The sequence below is a fragment of the Varanus komodoensis genome, unplaced genomic scaffold, assembly GCF_004798865.1.
Source record: "Varanus komodoensis strain SLA01 unplaced genomic scaffold, ASM479886v1 scaffold1, whole genome shotgun sequence".
NCBI classification, from domain to species: Eukaryota; Metazoa; Chordata; class Lepidosauria; order Squamata; family Varanidae; genus Varanus; species Varanus komodoensis.
Genome location: NW_025335268.1, coordinates 72,778,542 through 72,797,579, shown reverse-complemented (window position 1 = coordinate 72,797,579; position 19,038 = coordinate 72,778,542). Strand labels below are relative to the sequence as shown.

The window sequence follows — 19,038 nt, the reverse complement described above, 5'->3', positions numbered from 1 at the left end:
TCTCCGGCATACACATGCCAGACCCTGAGTTGGCCTCTGATGGCCCTTCTCCGGCAGCCCCTGCCAGAGCAAGGGGGATGCCTGGCCGAGGACCACTGGGCATCTACACTGTCCTCTTCTTTTACCAGGCATTTGAATTTTTTGGTTTCTCTTTTAAATCTGAAACGCATCTTAAATCTTTAAATTGAGGCTAGGTTCAATTTGAGTATTTTTTTATCCTGCAGTAATAAACCTTTATAATGCAGCGTACTCTCTTGCATAGTAAGGTTTCAACTGCTGGGAACCTCCCAGGCAGCCTGGTAAGGACCGTGAGATTCTGGCGAGGATCTTTGCAGCTACATCCTGTGACTACTCGGAAGTAACGGCCATTGAGTTAATGGGGCTTACTCCGAGTAAGCCGGTTGCGTGAGGCTTACGGGTGCAGCGATTGCCAGTAATAGCATTCACACGTCCACACGCACGTGTTCCAGAGTTCAGGGCGGTTTCCACGGCCAAGCGCGCGGCGACTCTTTGGAGGTTGCCCCGCTCGCTCTTCGTTGGACTCTCGACGAAACTGCATTTCCCAGCCGTCACCGCGAGGCGCGGTGCTCGGTTTCCCCTTGCCTCGGTGCATCCTGGGATCCGTAGTTCCGCCTCTTCCCGAAGAAGTTTCACCGCTCGGGACACACGGGAGGGCGGCGACGGAAAACTTTCCACGCGGCCGCCGTCGCTTGCCGGGGCGGACTGTTGCTACGGGCGACCGCTTCCGCGCCAATGGGAGCGTCTCGTGCCAGCGCGGGAGGCGGGCCGCGGGCGCGGCGGACCAATGGCGGCGCGAGGGAGGCGGGGCCAGCCGGGCGGGCACCTTGTCCCGCGGCTTTGCGGCCTAGTCGCCTTCACCGGTCTGGGCGCCATGGGAGGCGGCGGCAGCGCTCCGCGCAGGGTCACCTTCGAGGCGGACGAGAATGACAACATCACGGTGGTGAAGGGCGTGCGGGTGAGCGCCGCGCTGCGCTGCGCTGCGCCGGGGCCTTCGAGCGCTCTCTTGGCGGGGGCCCGTCCGCTTGGCCAGGCCCGGCCCGGCCCCGCCTCACCGGGGGCTGCCCGCCGGCCCCTGGCAGGCTGCTGGTCCGGTCGGGGCCGCGGTGGAGCGGGAGCAGCCGTGGGGGGGCTCTGCCCGCAGAGCTGGGCGCCTGCTGCGCCTGCTCCTCCTGCTCCGCGCCTCTCAGGGGCTCCTGCAGGGAGGGAGCAGAGGGGCCAGGGAAGGGCCCCCTCAGGGAACCGGGGTCCCTGCACGAGTTGCGGGGCGGGGGCGCATGGTTAACCTGCGGAAATGCTGAGGCTCCGTTGGGGGCCGGCCGGTTGGCCCACGGTTAACCTGTGGAACTCCCTGCTGCATGATTCGAGGGCCGGCTGGAGCAAGATGAATCTTGGCGGCTGGCAGCTGGTGTGCACATGTTTAACCTGCAGCATCGCCTGCTGCCTGATTGGGGCACGGCTGACCTGTGCGATTCCCCACCCAAAGATGCAGTGACAGCTGCCCTTCCCCCCCCTCCCCCGGAATTGGAAGGAGCTGATACATTCTGCCCTTGTCATGCTGATGTGATGCAGGAGGCGGCTGCCCTTGGCCACTACCCTTGCTGGCCACGTGCTGCCTCTACTATTTATTCTCTGTCTATTTGAAGCTTTTCTATCCTGTCCTATTAGAAAAAGTTTCAGGTCTTTGTTATGAAAGTCAGCTTGCCTGTGCAGGCCAGCTGCTGAGCATCTCGGACAGGGCTTGCCCTCATCCTGCTTCAGGGATCCTGTGGGCAGCTGGTTTGCCCCGGTGGGTGCAGAGCACTGATGGACCTTGTCTGATGCAGCGTGGCTGTTTGTTCTCATTCGCCATGGTCAGGGGCAATGTGCCATTGAGAATTAGCTGCTGGAGAACAAGGACGTGCCCTTCGCTCCCCGCCTAGCTTGTGGGCTTCTCCTGGGGTCATGGGTTGACTCTTCTGGGAAGCAGGAAGCCGCACTTGGTAGTTCGTTGATCTGGCCCACCCTGGCTGTTCTCGTGGTCTCTGTTCCGTGGGAGGAGGGCACAGACACACTGCTCCTGTGCTCAGATGCCAGAGAGGGTTTGTGGGTAGCAGTTACAGGGAGCAGTTGCTTTGGCTTGTTCAGCTGCCTTCTTGCTCAGGGCAGCAGTTGTGGAAGCTAATGCTCCTTTGGAAGCATCACACAATCTAGCGTGCCCTAAACCCTGAAGCAGAGGTGAACTGCAGAAGACGTTTCGAGGTCGAAGAGCTGTCACGGGCAGTTGCTAGGCAGGGAAAGGTATGTTGGGAAGTTTGGAAGGCAACTAGGGTAGCGGAAATGTTTTGGAGGAGTGCCTGTTGCCCTTACTTACTATCTCGGCCTTTGAAGTGGCTTGGTAACATGTCAATTGATAACTGCTGCCTGGACCCTGTGGAAAAGCAGTTAAGGTGGCTAATACTAGCATTGGTCTTAGCTGCAAATTGCCTGAGTTTATGGAGCTTGAGCTGACATAAGGTAACCTTAACTTTAGTCTTAAACCAGTAATTACATAAATTTTGCAATGACATTTTTAACGTGCCAAATAATATATGTTCTCTGGGTGCATTATAGAAATGCATCTGGGTGCATTATAGAAGAAATGAGCAAAAGAGCAAAAAGAATGCAATACAGTACCATACAATAAATAACACAGGATTAAATGAAAATATATAAAGACAGTAATAAAATCTTAAAAAAACCTAAATTCTGACATTACAAAGAATTTGTAAGGCTTCTTTTCCACAACAAAAGGAAGACAGCACACTCCCTAAATTTAAATCATCATTGTCCCTTCTGTAATATGTGATTTTTGGGTTTGGTGATCAAACGGGCAATGATTGATTGATTGATCAATTGATTGATCGATCGATCTTATAACCAGCTTCAATAGACCTATCGGACTCTCTAAGTGGTTCACAATCACAGCAATAAAAACAAATGAGAAATGAGAAAAACCAATGATAAAAAGAAAACAAAAACAAATGATAAAAAGGAAAAATAAGCTGATGATAAAACAGTCAAAACTATATCTATCTATTGATCTATCTATCTAATAACAAATATTATTACAACTATATTCAACAACAAATAACTATGAGTATTAATTAAAGTGTGGTGAGTTAAAGTCATAAAATGATTTTTAAATTATTACAATAACAGTCAGTTATTACAATATCTGGTGAATAAAGCCATTTTCACCAGGTGAACAGCTCTAGGGAGGCTATTCCAGAGGTGAGTTTGATCACTGCAAAGGGTCCTCTTTTGTTCCCTTCCTCCTCACCTCCTTCGAGGATGGCTCTTTCAGAAGGGCAGTCAGGTAACCCTCGCCTCAAGCTGTTTAGGACTTTATATGTCAAAACAAGCACTTCAGATTGTGCCTGGACTTCAACTGGTAGCCAATGAAGCTGATATAAAATTGGCGTGATACGGCAGTGTGGATTAGCTCTTGCCAACAACCGTGCCACCCTGTTTTGAGCCGGTTGACGTTGACCAGTTGTGAGTGACAGCGATCATCTCAATCCACATCACGTTTGGCTTCAGATCTGGTTTTCAGACTGAAGCCACATTGGACATTCTGTCGATTCTCCTTGACTTCTCGGCAGCTTCTGTAACACTGACTGTACTGTTCTCCAGAGCAGCCTTGCAGAATTGGATATATCCCATTATGTGTTTCTAATCCTACCTCTCGACTCTGGATTGGTTCTTTGTATACAGATGTTTCATCCAGCAGCTCTGTTTCTTTCTGCCTGCTTTTTCTAGCTCACTGCCCTTTCACCCCAAACTCTGCCATTTGCTTTATTACAGGGTAGGCAGCTCAAGTTAAGTATTTTTAAATGTTTGATCCATCATTGTCACAGGAGGGGGAAATTACCCCTTGCTAAGCCCCTAGGATGCTCGCAGGTGTAGGAGGCAGTGATCAGGTGTTTGGCCTCGTCTGCTGTCTTATTGAATAAAGTGCAGGCTGTGGTGAAGCATAGAAGAGTGCCCCCTCCCACACACACACACACACACACACACACACTCGTGCAACTTAACCTTTCTAGCTTTTGGAGAATAATGGAACACATGGATCTGAGTTTTTATAATGCAGCATTCCCTTCCAGTCCAGTCCAGTCCAGTCCAGTCCAGTCCTGAGCGTACTTACCTGGGGGTAAGAACCCTTCACCCCAGTGTGTTTACTTTTGAGTAAACATCAACTGAATACACTGGAAAGCTTCAGTCCTATGCACACTTACTTTGGAGATACGTACCATTGAGCTCTAACTAGTGGAACTTCTTACCTTCTACACACAGTGAGACCTATTTCTGAATAAACATCTGGAAGTTTTAGGTGAAGCTACTTGGGAAAACCCCCATTGAGTGCAGTGGGACGCCTTTAACAGTAAACTTGCAGTGCATTGGATTAATTTGAGGATTACAGCCAAAGTAACATGTAAGATCTAATGAGAGTAGAGTTGTACTCCTGTGAATAGAATAGCAGTTCTGGCAGACCTTCCAATAATAGGACTCTCTCCCCGTGGCACCTTGCCAAAGCTTGAATATCATTTACAAACACGCTCCAAGTTTTTCTTTGAGGTGGCACTCAGGGGCTGAGATTAAACTGGAAGTCTGTTGAGACTTGACCGTTTAGGCCAGACTCCGGCAAGTTGTGGGCATCTGGAACTAAAAAAGGTTATTTAGACTTGTGCAAGTTAGCATTTTTCCTCTACTTTGATTGTGGTTGAAGCTTAGATGGCCAGCCCTCCAACTGAACCTGCAAAGACTGCCCATCTGCACATCATGGTTTTTCATGCTTTCAAACTGCCAGACTCCTTCCCTGCAGCTCTCGGCTCCCAGGTCTTGTTCCCTGCCTTCCTCTGCTCTTCACTCACAATCCGGTTCATTTGAACAGCAGTTTCCAGCTTCTGTTTTCCACTGGTAACTTACAGAAGGTCTTTTTGTCTGTGCGTCACTTGAGTCACCTCCCCTGCACAAAAGTGCGCCTTTTCGGAGCTGCCCCTTCTAATGGTTACACCCCGCTATAGCGATCACATTTGATCATTTACTTAGGGTGCACAGTGTGCTTGTAATCCCAGACTCCCCATCTTTGATGTCTGGAAACGTTGCAAACAAAAAAAACATCTTGAAAGCAGTCGTGATCAGCAGGCATCTGTTAAATAACTTGCTTATCTGAAGAGTCCAGGTGGCTTGGAATTTGCAGGCTTTTATTTCAGTGCCTTGCTAGACTTTTTGCGAGGCTCTGGTAGACCCTTAACAAATCCAAGCTGGAGGCTGAAGGTGGGTGCTTTAATATTAACCTGCCTGGAAATTAAATTTCTCTGTTCACCAGTGAATGGCTGCTGCTGTGTAAAGTTTTTGTGCGTCTTTATTTACTGTGCTGCAACAGCCAAAGCTTCCCTGGGCAGTTTATAACAACACATACAAGTACAATATGTAATACAAATCATAGAATAGTAGAGTTGGAAGTGGCCAGAGGGCAGTTGGTTTCAATCCCTTGCTGAGTGCAGGACTCCAGGTTATACCATTCTTCTCAGCTGGCAGACAAACATAAAACATACTAAACATTAAAACATACCAAAAAGATTAGCCCACAAAAAATAAAACCCAATGTAAAACATATGTAAGTGTTACAGTAGCATAGAATTTTAAGTGTCTGGTATCCAAAATCCTGGCCCCGCCATCTAATGACCATCCTGCTGCTTTCTCACTGGTTGCTGCCGCTGTGCCTTGCTCTGTCTTGTAGTTCCCTTTCGTCTTGACACCTCCCTCCCGTTTCTCAAAGACACTTACAAGGGGCTCTTAGTGTCATGGATGTGGCTTCTGAAGCTTATGCAAAAGCTCTTAGCAGCGGCACTTCAAAAGAAAAATAAAAGGCAAGTGATGAAACAGGGAGATACTGGGGTGGCATCTGAGGAGGAGATTGTTCCTTCTGTCTCTTTGATTTCCTCATGCTTCTCTCGGCTGCTACCGATTCTTTAATTCTTCCGCCTGCCTTTGTTCCTTCACCTGTGAGCATGCACTTCCGTGTCCCTGCGACACGGCCCAGCTGGAGGTCCCTGCATTTTATGGAACACAGGTAGCAAACAACATAGAGAGACGAAAATAGTATCTGGCTCTCTCTTGTTGGAACATGCTAATTTACCAACAAGACAGGAATTCTTGCTGGTGTGATAATGTTGTGCATTAACATTACTTCTGCCCCTGGGGGTTTAGCATTTACAAATATATGCTGTTAATACCTGTGTTACTGTTCAGCACAGTGGAACTCCAGTTGTTTGCTTTGATTTTCACCAGGGCTTGCATCCCAGTCACAATCATACTTAGGTGGAACGAGGTCCCATTGATATCACTGTTTTTGTATTGACAGAAGCATTTGAACGATAGCGGCCTCTAAACAAGGCCTACAAAATCATACAGCACCCATTAAGAAATTTCATTAGTGTTCTTCTTCAGAGGAAAGGCTAGCAAGAATTCAAGGAAGGTTTTACTTCAGTTGGGCTGGACCGGGAGGAGATGATGGGTTATTCATCACTCACACATAACAAGATTTACTTGAGAGTTACATTACATTGTACAAGATGTTGAACCATGCAGGAATGTATTTTTAATAATAAATATGTCTTTATAGAATAAAGCAAAGCAACCCTGTGTCTGGAGCTGGATCAAGCAGCATTATTGGTGTTTCTTCTGTTCATTCTCTCCTCAGCTGTCTGAACATGTTATAGAGCGTATGAAGGAGTCTTCACCTGGCGGAAGGTCTCAGCAGAAATCGGGATCTGGTGGGCATGGCTCAATTGGAGGTATTTCAGTTATAATATATCTCTGAAATTAATTTAGCGTCTCTGGAATTATGTTAGTGAACCACAGGGGGCCCAATCCTGTGCATGTTTGCGTTTTTTAAATTACTATTGTTATATCGCATTTATACGCTGCTTTTTTCCACTTGAAAGGAAGCCAAGGTGGTGGTCCTCCACCCCACATCATTCTCACAGCAACAACCCTGTGAGGTAGGTTTGGCTGAGACTGGCCGTGTGGGGGCTAGAACCCTGATCCCCCACTTCACCAGCCCAGCACACTCACCACGCCAGCTCTCTCTGATTATAGAAACACAACCCAAGCCAGTGCTGGCATTTCTTTTGAAAAGTGCATTTCTGTGCTGCAAGTAGCAATACAAAGCTGCTTGATTGCCTTCTACAGCTTTTGGCAGAGAGGGTGTTGTTTTTTAAGAATGCTCTGATTTTAAGCTCCCCAGTGAGCATTTTCTCTTTCCTCCCTCTTGCAACCGCTCACAAACAAATCCTTCTGTAGTGTTTGTTCCCGTGCAAGCCCTGGAGTTGTGTCTTGGCTGCCGCACGGGCAGAGACCATTTGCCTAACTGTGACACAGCCCTGCACCTACTTAGAAGCTGCAGAGTAGAATATATACTGTATAAATTGACATGTAAAATGACACGTATATAAGACGAGGTCAACCTTGTGGCGTTTGTCATATATTGGATGTGTAAGTTGACTCCCAATTTTTGCTTTGCTGTTTCTGGTTTCAAGAGTCATCTTATAGGCTGATCTATATGGTAGCTTGACATCCAGGTGTATACAGGGCTGTATCACGGACAGGGAAGTACTGCCGAAGTACACTTTCTGTGTTCTTATCAGGCGAAGAGTCTTCTTGCCAGGGCGAGAGGGGAATGGTCTGCTATTTTGCAGAAGAAGCCTGCTTCCTGTGTGAAGGATGGATTCGTTTGCTTTTAGCATATTGCAAAGAAAGCTGTTTTCTCTGCCGCCAGAGCTTCTTTTACATCTTTGGGTTCACTGGTGGGTGAACTGAGGGAAAGACAAAACTAGAGGAAAAACTAGGGGAACTAGAAGGAAAAAGCAGAGAGTGATTCTAATGCAACACACCTGTCTTTTAGGTATGTTAATGGGAATTATTGAACTCCTGAAAGTTATCATCACTTGAAATTTCCTTTTCTTTAAAGAGCATTTCCAGTGAGGAGTGGTTTTTAGCATATGGTGATAGTTGCCGATGTAAGCCTGTAGACAAAGCAAGGGAGAAAAGTAAGCTACAACTTAAATAAAACTCTGGAGTTGCCTTCTTGCAAACATCTTCTTCTGATTATTTGGGTGACTTGAAGCATTACCAAATGTTTAACACGGGTCAACACTTTAAAGAATCTTTCATTCTTTCCTAGGGCTGTGTGATGACAAGTAATTCAATCGGACCAGCTTTTGAGTATTTTTTGAATGCATGTGTCAGAAGCAGAGTGTCAGCATGATAGGCAAATATTGTGGTTTAATTTTGCTTTAAGTGGTGCTGGATTCCTGAAAAGTTACTGCACTATTTAACGATGAAGGCATGAAAAGGATGATTGAAAAGGGAACATGGGCTGCTGTAGGCTGAAGCCTTGTTTGTTGTGTGAGCATTGCCATAGTTGTCAGCTTGCTCTTTTGTAGTTGTTGTACCTTAAGGGATGAACTGTGGCCCCTTTTGTTGCTCTGTACTGGCATTAAGAGCTGTTGGATGGGATCTTAGAGGGTTTGGCAACTCCTAACTTGCAGCTGGAGAGAGGTCGTGTACTGTCTGTTTTCTTTATTGCTAGATCACATGGGCTGTGCCAGCGGCATGTCTAGTTGCCCAGAGCAGGGTGGCTGGAGTGTAGATCTGCAAATGCTTCAGACTTCAGCTTGCAACATTCTGAACTATTGGCTAAGCTGGGGGCTTTTGGGAGATGAATTCCCCAAGATTGGTAGAGCCATGATCTGCCCACCTCTCGTCCAGAGACTGAAGGCTGGAATGCCCTTACCATCTGCCATGTATGTGATTTATGTACTGATTTGCAGGATTTATATTCCAATCTATATCGTAAAAAGATTGCTGAAATGTGAACAGTAAAAAGAACAGGTAGCCAGAGTATATAATTAAAATACTTAAAAACAGGTCATGGTAACAAAATTTTAGCTGGTAATTCTGGGAAGACATGGATTTTTTAAAGAAAAAAATTCAAATACGTTGGTGCTTGTCTGACATCAGCAGGTAAGGAATTGCTCAGGGAGGGGGCCAGTATATCAAAGGCTGTCCATGGAGGGTATTCCAGATGTACTCCTGAGCCATGCGGAGCGAGGGTCTTCCGAGACGTGGGCATTTGGAGCAAGGTGCTGTGCCGCTCTCTCCTGCTTCCTGCTTTCCGCAACCTGGCAGTGGCCTCTCTTACGTGGTTCTGTGGCCTTGTGTTCCCCACTCGTGGTTCTGGGGTACTCTCCTGATTGATGTGCCCCAGCTGACCTAAAGCTAAGACTCCAGCTTCTTTTCCAGGTTGTGCCTTGGGTCGCCTTACAAAATCTTCCCTTGGAAAGGTGGGGGGAAACGCAGCCCTTTGCTTCTTGGTCACCAGCATGGCGGCCAGTTTTCTTTTCCTCCAGTGGGTCACTTCCTCAAAACCAGGCGCACTGTCTCTGTAGGAGGAGACCTGAGCAGCCTGTGAAGCGAATCCAAAATTGTCTTCATCCCATAGCTCTTGTATGGAAGTTTTACAGCATATACCAGGATGTGGGAAAATGGCTTGACTTCCTAACTGTTTGAGCAATTTGGCAACAGAACCAATGACCTGGACAGGTGGCGGGCAGTGAGCACAGTCAAGATGCAGCTGGACAGTCCTCCCGAAGGAATACTTCCGAGTCCTCCATCGCCGGCTTCTTCCAGCGCTACTGTTCTATGATTCTATAAATTCTACATGATGTAAATTGTATTTTGCAGCTTCCTTTTTACACAGTATTCAGGAGCCAGCAGTTCTGAGAAAAACATATTAGAAATGGTAATGGTAACTCTTTCAGCCACCTAATATAGATGGTGCAATAAAAATGCCACACTTCAGTTACGTGTCACATTTTAATTATTTTTAAGATAAAATATTGCGTGTAATAATTCCAGCAATAATTCAGGTTCTAACTTAATGATCCAGAAGAGCATATTTGCATAAACGTATGGACATGGGGACGATCTGTTTGCTGCTGTTACATGACGATACGGAGTGGAGTCTTTTCGATGTGAAAGTCTTATTAGTTTTTGTATTTCTTGAATGAGCAGATGAGGTAAATGGCCACGGATACCATCAAGAAAGATAAGTTTAATTTTGCTTCCAGCCACTTGGATTTGTACAATGGGTCCAGCTTTTATAAACAGTGCAAAGTTTTCCTTGTGGTTGTGCATACAAATTGAGGACCACCGCAGTCGGATAGTTTAATGGGTTCCTCACTGGTATGAAAGGAGATCATGCATGAACCAAGGCATTTAACTGTTGCTGGAGAGGCCACAGTTTCTGAGATGTTCACCTTTATTAGAATAGACTAAAAAGGAATATACTAAAGCTGGAAAGGCCACAGTAATGAATTTTTTTCCCTTGTCAGTTTAAGAAAAAGCGGCAGAATTAAACAGTGCTGGCATTTAGGTGCTTTGTGTGACAGGAACTTGTTCCCGGTTAAAGACCACGATTGCAGCTTCGCTAAAGTAAGCTAACTTCTGTTTCATACCGGTTTGCATTTGCTGCGATAGAATCAAGAAGAATCGATTCCCTTTGGATAAAGTCTTTGTGTGTGAGAGATTTTTCCTCTCAGGTTATACTTGGAATCCCCCTAAACCAGCCAGACAAGAAATGTGAACCACAATGGAACAAACATCCACTATGCAAAGCGAATTCCAAAGGAGGCAGGAAAGGGCTGACAAGGTGACCCTGAGAAATAGATTGGGCACACGAGATGAAGCAACAGAAAAGACCGCAAACAGTAAAATAGTATTGGAATGTCGTTTGTGAAAACTCCTATAGGAAAAATTTGGGACCAAAGAGAAGACATTCGGCTCATTCAAAATACACTTTTAAATGGAAGTGATGTTTATCCAGAACCTCTGCTGTGCCTTAAAGACAGGACTTGGAAACAGAGATTACTGTTTGCTTGCGACTGGTCACTCTTTGGCGGGGTATTTATCATTTAGCCCAATACTGTGGTTGTGCTGGTTTATTATTTGTTTAAACGCAGCTCCTGTGACTCTTGGCCTTCCCTCAGTGCCTGAGAGCACCACTAATATAAGGAGAAGAACCCTGCTGCATAGGACCAAGGGTCCATCCAGTGGTCAAACAGCTTGCGGTAGGGAAAAGTAGGATGTGAGCGCAGTATCTTCTCCCTCTCCATGTTCCCCAGCATCTGTTGCACCTAAGCACACTGCTGCCTCTGATACTGGCGGCAGATAGCCATCTGGACTAGTGGCCTTGATAGTCTTGTCCTCCGCGATTTTGCTCCTTTTAACCTATCCATGAAATTGGTGGCCATCTGTTTATCCAGTGTGAGAGCCGGTGTGGTGTGGTGGTTCAGAGCACGGGACTGGGACTCAGACGATCTGGGTTCTAGTCTCCGCTCGGCCATGGAGCCAACTGGGTGACTTTGGGCCAGTCACAGACTCTCAGCCCACCCTACCTCGCAGGGTTGATGTTGTGGGGATAAGAAGGAGGAGGAGAATGATGTCAGTTGCCTTGAGCCCTTTGCAGGAAAAAGGCAGGATATAAATCGAATAAATAAATAAATAAATAGTGCATGGTAGGGGATTTCATAGTTGAAATGGGAGAGAATTCCAAGAGCTGCGTGAAGAAGGCCTTCCTTTGATCCGCCTTGAATATTCCACCAGTCAGCTTCCGTTGGGGTGTAGCATTCTGAAGGAGAAACAGGCCAGCCCTGTTCACTCTCTCCTCACCTTGCATGAATTTGAACACCTGTCGTGTGTCCCTTCGCTCTCCCCTTCTCCAAGCGAACGGGCCCTGATGTTGTTACCTTTCCTCGGAGGGGAGTTGTTCCAGTGTCAGGGATGGGGAGCTCCCACTTAGGGTGCCGTGGACAGGGCCTCTCAAAAGGGAGGAAGGCGCCGGAGCCCTTTCGTGGGGCCCGGGCAGCTCCCAGGTTGCCTTTCCTGCGTGGGGGTGGAGAAGGGTGAGTAGAGCTGTCCCCACAACCGTGGTGGCTGTGGCCAGGGCGGCCTCTGTCCTCCAGCTCTTGGGAAGGTGTGGTGGCAGGCCCTGGGGTTGTGTGAAGACGGCTCGTTTGCATCGCCGTTCTAAAGGATGGCATCCCGAGGAGGGCACTCTTCGTATGTCTTTAAGACGAACTCCGAGCTCTGTGGTGCCCAGCCCGTGGAGCTGCGGAGCCTGCAGCACAAAGCTTGCTCTCTGAGTCGCGTGTGCAGGGTGACGTGCGCCACTGGGGCCATGTTCTCGTCCTGTCAGAGGCCGAGCTTGAGTTCTGCACTCACTGAAGCTTGGCTTTTCCTGGTGGAAGCCCTGACACGCCGAGCGCTGCCGTCTGCACGGGTTGCCGTATTCGATAGCGCAGCATCACCCCTGACGCCGGGCCCCTCTGCACAAGCCGGCAAGCTCTCCCTGTTGTGCTGCAGGAAGCCATGTTGCCATAGTTTCAAAGTGGCAGTTTCTCATTTCACGTGCAGGGAAAATAGTGTATACTTTACGTGAAGTGAAGCTTCTATATACATACCGTAATAATATGCCGTCTTTTTCAAATTCCTTTTGCAAAACTTATATTTTCTTGGTGCCTTTTGTAGCGTTAGAGCTACTGCACTCTACTGCAGGTAAGCCAAGTTTTCTCTCTCCTTCACCATCTCCTTTGTGTCAAATGCTAGATTGTAATTCCCTTGGCACATGATTCTGGCCTCTGTGTACTTCTGTAAAGTGCAGTATTCAATGATTGGAGGTCATATAAATGATAATTGGTGTTTATTTTTGTTTACAGTAAACAATCAATCTTTTTCTGTTCCCTTTTTCTTTTTGCGGCATATTGTATTAATGTAATACTTCTGGGCATACCTTGTTACTCCTTTCTTCTGTCTTTTGTTCTTTTTCCTTCTCCAGCTCTGGTTATATCTTGGAGAATGTGAAAGGTGGCTGAAGATTGGTGATGAATAGAGAAGTGATATGTTAAAAGCCCTCTTTTGACACAAGCTTCTATGCAAGGTCTAGATAAGTGAGGTATTCCTTTATTATGACGAAGGGATGAAACTGGAGTATAACTAACTTCTAATGTTCTGTAGAATGAGCCAGACAAAGATGTTTAATTTAAGGTGCCTTGATAGGGAAAGTCAATTTACTTTCCTGAAAAGATCCGTTGCGTGTGATAGGGCTTAGCTGGGTTCCCTCTGACAGCTTCTGAAGAATCTGCAGCAGTTAGTCTGGGCTGTGGTTTGTCCCCATGTCCTCGACCCCGGTACTGTGCTCTCAGTTGCATGGCACACAGATGGTTGCTGGTATTTCAAAAGTTTGAAGCTCTTTTCGAGGAACAGTTCCAGTGTCACTGTCAGTGAATTAGGAGGTGAAATGCCTTCCTCTTTAGACGTTTGGTTTTTACGTGTAACTAGCGTTTTTTAGTCAGCTCAGATGGGCAGCCATATAACTGCACCGAAAAAGACTACAAATGGGTGGAGGGCAGTCATTAACAGAAAATGGTGGAAAAAGTGGATTTCTGTTCAAGATTGTGCTACAGGCGCATTTGCCAAAACACGCACTGTATGCCGGAGCTCCAAATTAACCCTTCTCCTGGCGGGTTGTGGCGGCCTCTTCCGGTGTAGAGACTGCACCAAGAAATCAAGAATTAAATAGAGTGGGGTGGAAAGGATAGCGTTGCAAGCTTCTCTACTTCTGGTAGCCATAGCAAAGTTTTTACCATTCAGCGCTGTGCTGCAGAACTGTTACCATAACGATAAAATAAGGTCACATTACAGTCTACTCTGGCCGCTTGTAAAGGGTGGGAGGCAGAAATGAACACTCAAGTGTGAGACTGTGCCAAAGGGAGCAGTCAGCAAGCCTTGCAGACATGTTAAAAGCTTTGCTAGTTAGGTTTGCTTATTCAGAATCCTGTGTTTGGGGAAAAAATAAAGTTTTTAAAAAGTCCAGAGTTATACCAGAGGATGTGTTGGTTAGTGTCTCTGTCTCTGTCTCTCTCTCTCTCTCTCTGTCTCTCTCTCTCTCTGTCTCTCTCTCTCTCTCTCTCTCTCTCACACACACACACACACACACACACACACACACACACACACACACACACCCCCGGGGTGGGGGAGAGAATCTGATGTCCTGATCAGGTTTAGGGCAGCATGGATAATGTTGGCTGGTTTCCCTGCCAGTAGCTTTTGGTCCTTGGAGCAGGTATTCCTTGAGGATGCCATTTTTAATTTTCATAGGTACTATAAAATAGATAATTCTGGTGAAGAATATTATGAGCTTCTCTGGTCTCAGGTGGATTATTTAAAATGAAATTTCATGCACTCTGTCCCAGATCTAGAATTGCTCTGTTTTGGTTTTTACTGAATGCAGATACATGCTGTATAAGGGTCCTGTGTGATAGTTTTACAATTTATAGATGAAGCATTTTTTTAAAAAAGCACGATTTTTTGTTGTGTGTGTTTAAAAATAATCTCCCTCCTCATCTCTCTCTCTTTTTTTTAAATCAGTTTTTGGGGGGTTGAAAAGGCAGACTTTTATATTGTGGTCCTTCCCCCTCTTTGTCTGGGCTTTGTACTGGAAACAGAACTACCTGTTGGAGCAACAGAAGTAAACGTGAATGGTAAAGATTTGTATCTGGCTCATGTTTCTGCTGCTGAATGCCATTCTCACGATGCAGTTTTATTGACTGTTGCCCCTTAAAGCTGCAGAGGGATGTTTAAGAAGTATGAAAGATTTTTAGACCAAAGCTCAACCTCTCCTGATTTCCAGCTGCCAGACAGAGACCACAAGCCATTAATGTCACGATTTTCTTCCTTTTTCATCTGAGGTGCAGGGATAGATAAATCTCTCAGTTGTTGGTTTCTAGTTTGTCCAGTGGCTTCATACCGCTTTCTGGGGCGCTTGGTTTTTAGCTTACATAAAAATTTATATGCATTCAGAAGTCGAGGGCTGCTAGACTTAGGCTTGGGAGAAATCCCTGAGGGCTTATGCGAGCAGAAGGCAGAGGCAGCCCAGGGGTATCTCCTTGGAAATGGTGTGGATGGTGAGGTCAAGGGGGAAGCAACGGTGGCGGGAGGTGTGCATCCCCAGACACAAGTTTCCCAGTAGAGTTAGATGGACAGGCAAGGATCGTGTCGCTTCCTCGCTTCCTAACGAGGCACAGCAGTACCCGTGCTGCCGGTACTTGGCTTCCTCTTGCGTAGACCCTCGGACAGTATCGTCCCTTGCTTGGGACTCTTGTCTTGGATTCGATCTCCTGCTTCTGCCTCAAATTCTTTTGCTTCCTGAATCTGGGCACGCAGAAGACTTCGATCTGTGGACTGGGGTGAAGTAAGGCAGGGAGACAAAGGCAAACTCCCATAATTCACTTCCCAGTTCCTTACCAAGAGCCGAGATACTGGGAGCATTGTGTAGGCCGCCCCAAGCTGAGAGAAGCGGAAAGACCGACAGTGTTCCTTTTGGTGTGGATTCTCAGTTCTTCTGAGAACCTTGTTTTCTTTCTTTGCTGATCTCTGTACAGTTGCGAAGATCTTTCATACGAGGAACAAATTAGAGGTACAGATCTGCTGTTTGTTTTATATTCTTCTGCCAAGTATTACCAAAGCTTTATGTCTGCAGTCCAATTAGGCAGACTAAGTACATGGCATGATATTTCCGCCCGAAAGTGCTGCTAGTTAGCCCTCCCAGCTAAACAGAAGCAAAACACTTAAAACAGAATTTCCTTTCCCTCTGGGGCCAAACAAGAGACAAATGCTACTAATAACTTTGTTTTCATCCCCCCCCCCCCCAATAGCTTGCATGCATTATTAAGCGCTTTGTTTTAAAGTGACTTAAAGGAAAGGCATCCTGAATCTTGAAAGAGTGCACTCGAGTTACCAAATTGCACGACAGGGCTTGAAAGCATTAATCAATTAATTGCTATGATTAACAGATTAATTAAAAACAAATTAAAATGTGAGTTCTGCAATTTGGCTGTAATCTGAACAGCCCCCTGTGAGATGTGCTTGATGGCTTGTGCAAACAGTTCCTATAATGTGTGAGAAATGTGGTGTGTGGCACACGTGTGCTGAAAACAGTCGCTTGGCCTCCTATTTTGAAAGCAGGCTTCCTCTAAGAAATATTTTTTTTGAAATTTGTGAGAAGCCAGTTCCCAGCTTTCCATCACACTCAACAATCTGTCCCACTGTCGTGTGGCCAAGGAAAAGTGTAGCTTTTAGCGCTTTCTAAGCTGTTGTCTGGGGCCTGGTTTCTGAGCCATGGGGCCGAACATTCATTTTAGAATGACACAGAAAATACTATTTCCTGGGTGGAGTGATTGGCTGCTTATGCTTTCCTGGTCAATGTGGGAGGATCAGCTCATAGGGCAGAACCCACTTTCTGATGATTATGGCGCTGGAATCCACCTTTTCTGGAAGGATGGTCACAAGGTGACGGCAGGAAGACGCGTCTGGCTTTTGTATCACCCGTAATAAGCATCCTCTGAATATGAAAGGTTTTTACTCCTTGTGTTAGTGGCCGGCATGACACACGCCATCCTGAGCACTAATTTGTGATGTAGCAAGTATTTAAACTCTGGCCATGGGTCTGTAAAGGAAGCAACTTCATTCAAAAAGGATTCTTGGTGTTATTTATTTATTTAAAATATTTATATGCCGTCCTATCGCGAAAGCCTCAGGACGGAGGCTGAACAACCTTTAAACAACCCTAAGACTTCATTAAGGAAACTGGAGTTGCGAAGTGAGAGCTTGCACCTTGCTCCATCCGACGCGGCAGTTAGGCGTCTGGGCTGAGGGTGCGCCGCACGAGGCGTCTGATGTGTGACTCGAGCCGGGGCTCCCAGCGGCCGGGCTGTGGTGCTGCGCCTGCCGTAGCTGCTTTCCTGCGGTAAGCATGGATGATGAGCAAGGTGCGTCCTCCCAGGGTATGATCTAGCTGACATATCAGTTGGTGCAGTGCTGAGTTAGAGGATCTCAGTTGGGCTCCACTAACCCTTCCACCAGCTCTAGCCTCAGAACGTTGTCTTCAATCTGAGCAGTTCTTCATGCTCGAGTTTTTCTTGCAGTAACTAAAGCAGAGTAAACAATCTATTATTAGAGTATCTCCTTCCAGAATTTTGAGGCTGGTGCCCTTTGGGGCTGAGGGTGGGCAGAGCCAGGTGTCCCCAAAACCAGAGTAACATTGAGAGTCAAGTAACTTCAAGTTCATGGCTGCAAGCAGAGTGTGGGACGGGGGTTGGCCATAGAACCAAAAACCCCTCCAGTTTTTTTGAACCCACATTTTTCCGCTCCATATTAGCCTGTTGCACAGAATAAGCAAACTGAAGCTAGGCTGAAGTAAATGAAGAATGTATTTTTAAAGATTTCTGGTGAGGGCAACCGAGGGGTAGGAGGCTCCTGCTATCCCATGACAGTTGCTTCTGCAGCCCCAGCAGCACTGGTTAAAGCAGCGGGTTAAGTGTGCAGGGATCCCGAGCACATCCGCTCTGGAGCAGAACGCTGGTCATGGGGCCTGGAGGCAGGGAAGGATTGCACTGCATCGTGTTGTTGTCTGTGGAGCTGTTTTAATTGTTGCTACCATATGTACTGTAAGCCACCCAGAGAGCCTCATGACTGTGGCTGCGGCATATAAATGTAGTAAATAAAAATAAGTAAAATAAAGGACTCCACCCTGTGGGGGAGAGAGGCCACTGCAGGCTGCTGCACCAGCTGGGCGCCCACGTTGTCATTGAAGGGGCTCCGAGCAGGGGCTCTGGTGGCTTGCGGAGGGATGGTCTCCTGGGGATGCAGGGAGAATGTGCTGGGCCTGGAAGCCGGGGTGGTGGTGCCCACTTCCCCCAGTGAGAAATCGCTCTCCTTCCAGTCATCTTTTCATCAAGGATTGGTGGTGGTTGCCCGTTTTGCTTTTGCCAAAAAGAGGATATTTCTGTGCTCTTCACTTGTAAACTGCTCTGCCTGTTTCTCTCCGGATCCGTCCTTTCGGCGTTGCATTTGCAGTATGCTTGTTTGTCCCGAGTGTCAGTCAGGAGTGCATGAGAAGATAATGACTGACGTGTCCCCATGGAGTGTGTGTGTGTGTGTGTGTTTTGAACAGGCCCATGGATCATGAAGGACCACCGGAGCAGAGCAAACTGCAGGACTGTTTGGTGTAATGGAATGCAGTATTTTTGGACCAGAATAATCTCTTACTGAGGTTATGTAGGGATATGTAATATTAGAAGGGCAACGGGCTGCATGTATGAGGAAAGATGTTTGACTGAGGGCAGCGGAGCTGCAACTTCGAAGACACCATCCTGCCCATGCTTGGAAAGAAAAAAAGTCCTATGCCTCCTAGCGTTTTAGGAATTCTAGGATTATTTTCTGCCTAAACATGTGCAGGAGAGCATTCTAAACTGTGAATGAAGTGGTTTGGGAAAAGAGTTAGGAGGAAATGGGTGTACAAGAAGGAATGAGTGGGCTTTGGGTAGGTCTTGATAAATTTACTCTGGTGAGAGACCTGGGATGTTTAGCCTGCATTAGGCTCCTGCAGGTAGTCATACTTGTGCTCCTGTGTCTTAAAATGACGCTGTTGATACTGCTGTCCACTTGGGGTGTTCCTGGCAATCCCTGGTGTTGTTTGCTATTTTATTTTAGCACACTGTGTTTATGCATTACACCAAAGCAATGTGCAAACAGAGTCTTCATGAAGAGGATAAAACAATATTTCTGGTAATGCCTGTTGATACTGTGTGTTTTCAGTGGACAGTGAGAACCTGGAAGGATTGTTGTTGCTAGTCGCAAAGTCGTGTCCGACCCATCGCGACCCCGTGGACAACACTCCTCCAGGCCTTCCTGTCCTCCACCATCCCCTGGAGTCCACTCAAGCTCACACCAACTGCTTCAGTGACCCCATCCAGCCACCTCATCCTCTGCCGTCCCCTCCTTCTTTTGCCATCTATTGTTCCCAGCATTAGGCTCTTCTCCAGGGAGTCCTTCCTTCTCATTAGGTGGCCAAAGTATTTGAGTTTCATTTTC

The 19,038-nt window shown here is 46.9% G+C and overlaps 1 protein-coding gene across 3 annotated transcripts in view; it reads left to right on the top strand.

Annotated features, from left to right (window-relative positions):
• Positions 1–857: 857 nt before the first annotated feature.
• The window catches only part of CHCHD3 (coiled-coil-helix-coiled-coil-helix domain containing 3), a 203,808-nt gene continuing 185,627 nt past the window's right edge, over positions 858–19,038 (top strand). For 2 of the 3 annotated variants that reach the window (XM_044428690.1, XM_044428700.1), the window contains exons 1-2: positions 858–976; positions 6,746–6,848. In XM_044428690.1, the coding sequence (XP_044284625.1) occupies positions 893–976; positions 6,746–6,848 (187 nt within the window). In that variant the 5' untranslated portion in view covers positions 858–892. The remainder of the gene's footprint in view (positions 977–6,745; positions 6,849–19,038) is intronic. The other variant, XM_044428681.1, reaches the window with a different exon arrangement.